General features: G+C 41.0%; 1 protein-coding gene across 2 annotated transcripts; it reads right to left on the reverse strand.

The window, feature by feature from the left end:
• Positions 1 to 770: 770 nt before the first annotated feature.
• pfn2a (profilin 2a) lies at positions 771 to 8,570 on the reverse strand. Of its 2 annotated transcripts, none has more exons than XM_055882725.1 (3): positions 8,240 to 8,570; positions 6,081 to 6,273; positions 771 to 2,717 (listed from the first exon to the last, which is right to left on the reverse strand). In XM_055882725.1, exons 1-3 carry the CDS (start codon positions 8,366 to 8,368, stop codon positions 2,620 to 2,622), a joined length of 420 nt encoding a protein of 139 aa, XP_055738700.1. In that variant the 5' UTR covers positions 8,369 to 8,570; the 3' UTR covers positions 771 to 2,619. The 2 variants fall into 2 exon arrangements, with proteins under 2 accessions (XP_055738700.1, XP_055738699.1); XM_055882724.1 differs by having other exon boundaries at positions 2,626 to 3,043; positions 8,240 to 8,569.
• Between the last annotated feature and the right edge of the window lie 202 nt (positions 8,571 to 8,772).

Genomic DNA, 8,772 nt, shown 5'->3' on the forward strand with positions numbered 1-8,772 from the left:
GGAAAGGTGCGTTACGGAGTCTAGTTGATAGGTAATCGACTAGCTGGACTGTTCCCCAGACTCCACGTGTAGGGATTTGTACAATGCTTAACAAGGCTGTTGAACTTGACATTGGTGTCTGTCTTTATTCCCTTATCCAACCTATCATACAGAAACAAGGTGGTGCCCTAGGACGGTGCCATGTTAAATCACTGAGTTTTTCAGGAAGGCCATTCTATTACCAATGTTGGTCTATGGAGATTGCATGGCTGTGTGATCAATTCTATACACCTGTCAGCAAAGGGTGTGGCTGAAATAGCTGAATAAACTACCTTGAAGGGCTGTCCACAAACTTTTGTATATAGTGTATGTGATTAGTTGTACGTAAAATACCTATCCAGGCATTGTAAGATCGGTAAGGCGTCAGCAAAGCCTGGGCAGAGGAACGCTCACATTATGTTCTAGCAATGTGGTGCTCGACCGCAGTCGATGACAAGGAACGCAACTATTGGTTGACGCATGCAACGTCTGAGCAGGAAAACACTAACTATGGCTGCATTTACACAGGCAGCCTAAATCTGATCTTTTGCCCAATTATTGGTAAATACCAATTAGTGGAGAAAGATCAGAATTGAGCTGTCTAAATATGGCATATATTGTAGGGTGTCTTGCACGTTTTTTCACATTTCCTACTCTAATGCTGCAGCATTTTTATCATAAAGATCAGTTTAATCAAATAACTCAACTACAGAATTGAAATCAGTTAATAAATCAAGAACACAGGGTTACAGTTCTGGTTGGAATAACTTTTATTTGATCCGTCTGTAAACAAAAGGTGATTTATCAATTTATACCATTTTCCCCAAATTTTGAAAATGCACATTTCATAATTTTGAATCCAAATGCATAAGAGGAAAATTTATTTTTTGGTCTGTACATAGTCCACAAAGCCTGGAGTGTATCGGTTGATGCCAAAATATCCCGGAGGAAATCGCCATTGAAGTTAGTCCTTGCTGGGGCAGCAGTTTAAAAAAAGAATAATCTAACTCAAAGTAGCAACAGACCAGATCTGTGTTATGGCACAGGATACACAGTTTTTCTTAGAAAGTTTTCACAAGACAACTTAGCGTTCTTATTCCAACCAACACCATTTTTCATAAATTTAGTGTACACACTATCACTATTTTCATATTTTTATTTATTTTGTAATTTACTGTTAAGTACCGTGCTATGACAGTTGCTGATACACATGATGATAAGTAGAGCACTAGGCAATAAATTCAAAGAGTTTGTTGCCCAGCAGAGCTTGGGTTTACAGTCAAACGCATTCAGTGAGAATACCACAGGTGTCAAATGAGACTGCAATTATCTGTTAACAAATTATCAGCAAATCAATTCGTGTTTTAAAGTCATCATAAGAAGCAGTGTTTTACAGTCATCTGAAGTATAGTCTAATGATTACAGACAACAACAATCATCCTTCACAATGATTTGAAGCAATTCTGAAAAGTCCCCTAACTGTGACATAACAATTGGTCCTATGGAAAATATAACTTGCCAACTTGACAAAACGTGGTTATGTAGGGAGTCGGGACGATACGCTGCACAATACATCGGCAACGTGAAATACAGGAGCTGGCAGATGGAATGTCCATGGAGACTTCAAGATGTAGTGATGGTTCATGGGAGGAATTTCTATCAACAAAAAACCTCAGCAATACTGATTTGATCTGCCATTACAATATTCCAACACCACAATGACGTTTAAGACCACATTCAAGTTACAACAGCAAAAGCATTTGATGGAAGACGATGCAAAATAACAAAAAGTGGTCTGACTCAGGGGTTTTAAGGTGTATGTATCGAGGATTATTCTGGATTTATGTAGTATCCAATGACAAAGCAAGAAATTCAGGGCTGACTGAAAATAACATTTTGCGGGAATATAAAAGTTTTGGGAAGGGCAAGGAGAGTTTAGCTCTGTATGGTTAAAGACAGGGTTAGGGTCAATTCCATTTCAATTCAGGAATTACACTGAAATTCCAATTCTCTTCCATTAGGAAAATGTGGAATTGGGTTAACTTTCTGAATTGTCTGGAAGTAAAATGGAATTAACCCCAAACCTGCTAAAAGATATGCATGCAACTTTCAAATCCTGACGTGGAAGCCACCCGGAGAAAAGGAAAACAATACCAGCCGGTTATCTCTTCAGTACGCTCATAAGGCATTGGCCCATCCAAAACTATCTGCACCATTGAATGACATTCACAGTGTGATTCCTCATCGTTTTCCAATTGCTAAGTATTTGTTTTTACAAGCCGAGTCCAAATTTGGTATACACTTTATTACATTATTCATTTCTTTGCACATGTGTTTTGGTAAATATATAAACTTCAACAATTTGTTATTGTAGTGTCAGAAATAGAGGGGAGTACATCCTGTAGTGTTAATACTATGAGAAAGAACAGGGAGATAGGAAAAAAAAACAAAAAAAAAAACATGAATTAACATGAAAATTAAATAAGGGAGTACATAAAAATGGAACTGGGAGAGAAATGCATCTGTTAACTAATCCTGGAAGTACTGTCAACACAATGAGGGGGAGCCAGAGGGAACTGCTAGGTGGGTAGACTGGCTGCCTTAAAATCCAGACTTCCTCAGGTACTCAGTCATAGTAAATGCTTTCTTGTTGAGTTGTCCGCCATGGACCCCTTCTTTTCCCATGACTAAAACCAATGCTGGAGCACAAAAGGAAACAAAAGGAAAAATGACAAATTGACAAGAAAGTATTTTTCCCCCGCTAAAAGTGGGGATAAAGGTGACATAGGACCTTACCGCCACCATTACTCTCCATTGCTATTAAAGTTTCCACGACATTTGACTGCTTGCAGGAGAAATCTTAACAGCAATATTTTATTTTCTCTTCTTTATGTCCCTCAATTTTAACTAAGCAAGCTTGGTGACAACTAGAACCCTGAATCCCTCAAGTATTTTGCCATTGAGTATGCCTTCTTATTCAATCCACCTCCATGGACCCCTTCTTTGCCCATTACAAGAACCAAGACTGAAAGAGAAGAAAGGAAAGGGGAAAGTTTAGAGCGATCAAAGGGAAAGACAGTCAAGTAAGGAAAAGAAGGTTAGTGAGCCTATGGAAGTGTTTCCCCTATATTCATTTAGCAGAGGTGGCCCAACGCTGAATTGTTGATACCTCTGCAAAAAATAAAAATTAATAAAAATATATATACATTTCTGCCAACACACTTTTAAATGGATAGTTGTTGGCTCAATGACTGGAAGTTATTGGGAACAGCTACCATTGCTGAAAAAAATAATAGGGGAAACACTGTACAGTTGGCATAACAGAAGTTAAAGTTATGGCTTGTGTGTGTTATAGATTTTATTTTTATCGATAGGTCCATATCGGGATATTTTTTTTATCGTATCGTTTTGACAACTTCACAATATTATTTTTGCACAAATTGGCTGTACCTGCATGAAAAAAACTATTTTTCCATCAGTTTGTTCTTCATCTTCTTTTGAAATATTTTTACGAGGATAACACTTTGCATATTGCTACGCTATCAATCATCAATGTCATTGCCTGGATTCAAGCATATGGACAATGTACAGAATTGTATACAGACCTGACCGTAACTTCAACAACACGGCTTGAGAATTTATTTTCTTTCTATAAACTGAAGCCTGACATTAAACCAAGTAGGGCCCTTTCTTCACAAGTCACCGGACTACTTGCAAACAAGTTCAATGCACAAATGTTTTGGATAAATGTTTCAAACAGATAAATAATGTAACTGAACAGAAGCTGTTCCAACTGTACAGAAACCAGGAATAAGCCAAATGACCTGTAAAAAAAAAGTACAGCAAAAAAATTAAAGAAGCTATCTATCCTTTAGGAGTGTATGCAATATGATGCTCAGGCACCTGCACGCATCTCTGGTTTAGTCCACCTTTTGCAGTGTAATAACCACTCTACAGAGCACTTCAATCGCTACATGCATATAGGACCTTCCCTCTGAGGTGTGGGGGTCCCGTGTGGCTCAGTTGGTAGCGCATGCCACTTGCAATGCCAGGGTTTTGGTTTCGATTCCCATGGGGGGGGGGGGGGGGGGGGCAGCACAAAAAAGTATGCACTGACTACTTACTGTAAGTCGCTCTGGATAAGCGCGTCTGTTAAATGACTAGAACGTCAAAAGAGTTGAATGTGGCCAACATAAGGTAATGTGGGTGGGGGATGTGTGTGGTATGTTTTTAAAGCCACTTCTACACTCAGGGTTATTACAGGGCTCTACAGTGCCGACCACTTTTCTTGCATATGCACCTACATACTTTGCTGTGCGACCTGGAATTGTAATTTAGGAGCACCAGTGTGCCAATACAAATGAAGAATTCTACCTTTATCACCTCCTTTTTCATTGTGCTCCTACATTTTCAAAATAGGCACATACGTGCTCATTGTAAAAATATGTCAGTGTAGAGCTCTGTATTAGTGATGGTAGGGGTAAAGTGGCACATGGAGACTGGACAGCCACCTACCATTTCTCTTCATAATACTTGGCGGTGTCTTGCCCAAAAACATTTGTGGCAGAATAACAAATGCAAGCAGCATATTAAAAATTTGACAATGCCTTGAAAATGGAAGTCCATGGACTGCTAGTTAATCAAAATGTAGGCTACAAGACCCGTTTTGCCTGCGCCAAAATGTAGAGAGACATTGTAGGCTACTTGTCCAGGGAGACGATATAGAGGGCTAGAAATGTTAAACAGACTACCTTAACAGCATGCATCTAAAATGTTAGTGAGGTTGACAACCACCCAATAGTTAAGAGGCAAGAAGAAGCCGAAAAAAGGTAAAGACCCTCAAAGTTGTTGATTAGACTCAAATGACAGATGTCAGTAAGGACCACAAAGGCAGATGGACTTAAGAGTAGGCAAACCTTGACTTCTTGTTTCTTTACTTCTGCCATTTCAATACACTAACTTGAATGAGACTGCTTGTGAATTAGGCTTAATTTTTCTCATACAAAGGATGGATCTTCATAAGTAACATCTATGTACTTTGCCTCAATGGACACATCTGGCCGACCGGTGATGAAATTCAACAAGTTCTCTTCGATTTCTATTTTATTTTTTAACCCCCCCCTCCCCCAATTTCCTGGTATCCAAATTGGTAGTTACAGTCTTGTCTCATCGCTGCAACTCTTGTACGGACTCGGGAGAGGCGAAGGTCGTGAGCCGTGCGTCCTCCAAAACACAACCCAACGAAGTCGCACTGATTCTTTACACAATGCACGCTTAACCCGGAAGCCACCCGCACCAATGTGTCAGAGGAAACACCGTATACCTGGCGACCTTGTCAGCGTGCACTGCGTCCGGCCCGCCACAGGAGTCGCTAGTGGGACAAGGACATCCCTGCCGGCCAAACCCTCCCCTAACCAGGACAATGCTGGGCCAATTGTGCGCCACCCCATGTGTCTCCCGGTCACGGCCGGCTGTGACAGAGCCTGGACTCAAAACCAGAATCTTTAGTGGCACAGCTAGTACTGCGTTGCAGCGCCTTAGACCACTGCACCACTCGGGAGGACAAAGTTCTCTTCGTTTTCTATCCCAAAGTCACAGCCATGTCCTAGCTTAAATTGTACCATTGACTATATTGATAAATCAAATTGCACATGTTCATATTTCCCTTTGTGTTCTGAGCATGTCAACTGCAGATATGTTGTGCTGTATTCTGTTTCATAGTAAAAAAGCTGCATGATGTACTAATATGAGAACAGAGCACTAGAACGAATCATCACCACCAATCCACAAGACGCTTGCATTGACTAGAAGGCAACACTTGAATATTTTAGGCTGCGTTAGAAAGGCAGCCCAATTCTGATCTTTTTCATTAATTGGTCTTTTGACCAATTAGATCAGCTCATCTGAAAAGATCCGATGTGATTGGTCAAAAGACCAAATAGTGGGAAAAATATCAGAATTCCGCTGCCTGTTCCAAAACGCAAACTTGTAGGATGGATCTGGGGCTATAACGTTGCAATCACTGAAATGTTTGTTTACCACTAAAAGTAGTCACCCGTTACCTTTTCCGGCTTTGCCTACAGTAACGTTGTATGTTGGCTCTCCTCCTTGACTCTTTGTCCTGATGTCCATTGTCCAGTCCCCTTCATTATGGAGGCTGTCTCTGATGACCGAGCACTTCTTCGAACCCAAGGTCATGCCGTTGGTGAAGAAGCTAGCTCTGTCCTTTCCAATGAGGACATCAATTTCTTGAGGCTGAAACACAGTTAAAGTGCACTCAAAGTTAATGCTGATTAAAGTGGACATGTAACATTTATAAATGGCAGCACTACTAAAAGCATCTAGAATGGGGTGCACATCTGGATTTAAGTCATATTTTGTAAAGAGGGTATGGCAAGAGGGATGGTATCTACCAAAAAGACGTCAACGAAAGTTCTTCGTAATGCATAGGTGCTATTTTATGATTTTTTTTAAAGCTGACATGTTTTAACGTCAATTTTTGTCGAAGATAGTTTTTTTTTTTTGGTGGGTGCGACTACCCTGACCTACTACCCTGACCTAATTTTTTTTTTTTTTTTTTTTTTTAAATACACTGAGAATAATGATTAAGTAGTACAGCACCTTGTGCTGGGACAATGAGGCCACTAAAATGTGCCATTTTTTCAAAACAGAATTCCACAGATTGAGGGGGCGTGCAATTGGCATTTTGACTGCAGGAATGTCCACCAGAGCTTTTGCTCAAGAATTGAACGTGACCAGATCCTGAGGCCCATTCATCCACCTCATGTTCAGCATGATAATGCATGGGCCCACGTCACGAGGATCTGTACAAAATTCCTGGAAGATGAAAATGTCCAAATTTATCCATGGTCTGCATACTCAGACATTGAGCATGTTTGGGATGCTCTTGATCGCGGTGTACGACAACGTGTTCCAGTTTCCGCCATATCCAGCAACTTTGTACAGCCATTGAAGAGCGGGAAAACATTCCACCGGCCACAATCAACAGCCTGATAAACTCTATACAAAGGAGATGTGTTGCGCTGCATGAGGCAAATGGTGGCCACACCAAATTCTGACTTGCCTTTTTTTTTTGCCACGCCCTTGCCTTCTTTTTTTTTTAAGGTGTCTGTGACCAACATACATACAGCATATGTATTCCCAGTCATGTGAAATTCATAGATTAGGGACTAATGGATTTATTTCAATTGACTGATGTCCTTATATGAACTGTAACTCAGTAAAATCTTAGAAATGGTTTAGTTTACATTTCTGCTCAGTATAGTTAGTAAGCTCACCCATTGTGGATGGCATGGGAGAGCCGCCATCTTGGGAAGCAACAAGGCAAGTTAGGTCCTGAGTTGCGCAAAACGCTTAAGAACTCTTTCTGCAACTAGTTAATATTAACTACTACCTTGCATATTTACTTCGTTAACTAGCTATAACATAACATGTCGAAATGTATCTATTGTCTCGGTTCTCCAAATGGAGACATTGGGTAACACGCCGTAATAACTAGCTAGCACACCCGTATAGAATAAACAGATTAGGCAGGCCGTTAGCTGACGCTTTGGCAAGTGTAGGTAGCTAGCTAGCCACATTAGCATGTTGGCTAACTTAACTATGGTATCTGACGTTAACTTTAGACCACGACACTCATTCATTGGATCTAACCTTACCGTACTCCCGAGTGGCGCAGCGGTCTAAGGCACGCGTCACTACAGACACCCTGGTTCGAATCCAGGCTGTATCACAACCGGCCGTGATTGGGAGTCCTATTGGGCGGCGCACAATTGGCCCAGTGTCGTCTGGGTTTGGCCGGTGTAGGCCGTCATTGTAAATAAGAATGTTCTTAACTGACTTGCCTAGTTAAATAAAAGGTGATATTATAAAAATAGGTTGTCTAGCAAGCATGCCAGCTAAGTAGGCTAATTCTGGACATCTAGCTAACATTGTTAGCAGCCAGGATAAATCCACAACAGTTTTAGCCTAATATTATTGGCCAAGTCTAATTGTACATATGACGTTAGGAATAGCAAACTAGCATGCTAACGTATCTAGTTTTAGCTAACGTTACTCGCTTGCTGGCCAAACGGAATAGACGGTGGAGCTAGCTAGCAAGCGAACTCGTTAGCTAAATTAGGTTCGGCGAGGTTGTGATCATCCCTGCCAGCATTCATTCTGATTCACATTTGTTATTGGTTTCCATTTCATTTCTTACCGTTATGTTGTTAAAAGTACCACCGGCATGTGCTGCCCAAACGTATTTGGCGTCCGTATACCCAACAATGGCGGAATCCTGACAGCTGCCATCCGCCATCAGGTTATCCACGTAGCTTTGCCAAGACATGTTGAAATATACAGCTCCCTATGAACTCCGAAGTGTAGTTTATGGGATAAGACAGTGACAGCCGATTTTGCGCTGCTTACGGATCAATTTAGTGTCTCTAATTGTACCCCCACTTCGACGTTCACACACGTCTTGGCTCGGGCAGTAAAGAAAGCCAATGTAATCAGGCAGCGCATGGGTGTAGTCTGCGTCAGATCACTCCGCACAATGGACTCACTGGCGCTTTAGCATAAGGGGCGGAAGAATAAAAAAGGACATGTCCTGCACTTCAGAGTTCTCTGGAGTGTCTTCAAGTTTTTGTACTGCATAATCAATTTTTCTCGAAACTTTATTGTTGTCAATTAAATTGAGAAATTCATAGACAGGGTGAGTGTCTATAGCATGTTGCTGTAGTAATGTAACAA

The sequence above is a fragment of the Salvelinus fontinalis genome, chromosome 26, assembly GCF_029448725.1.
Source record: "Salvelinus fontinalis isolate EN_2023a chromosome 26, ASM2944872v1, whole genome shotgun sequence".
In the NCBI taxonomy this organism is placed as follows: Eukaryota; Metazoa; Chordata; class Actinopteri; order Salmoniformes; family Salmonidae; genus Salvelinus; species Salvelinus fontinalis.

Excerpts from the sequence above, each read along its gene's own strand:
- pfn2a (XM_055882725.1), bottom strand. The coding sequence starts at position 8,368 with ATGTCTTGGCAAAGCTACGTGGATAACCTGATGGCGGATGGCAGCTGT. Across the intron at positions 6,274-8,239 it reads GTACTTTTAACAACATAACG|CCTCAAGAAATTGATGTCCT; the intron begins GTAAGAAATGAA and ends ACTGTGTTTCAG. Across the intron at positions 2,718-6,080 it reads TGTAGGCAAAGCCGGAAAAG|CATTGGTTTTAGTCATGGGA; the intron begins GTAACGGGTGAC and ends TTTGTGCTCCAG.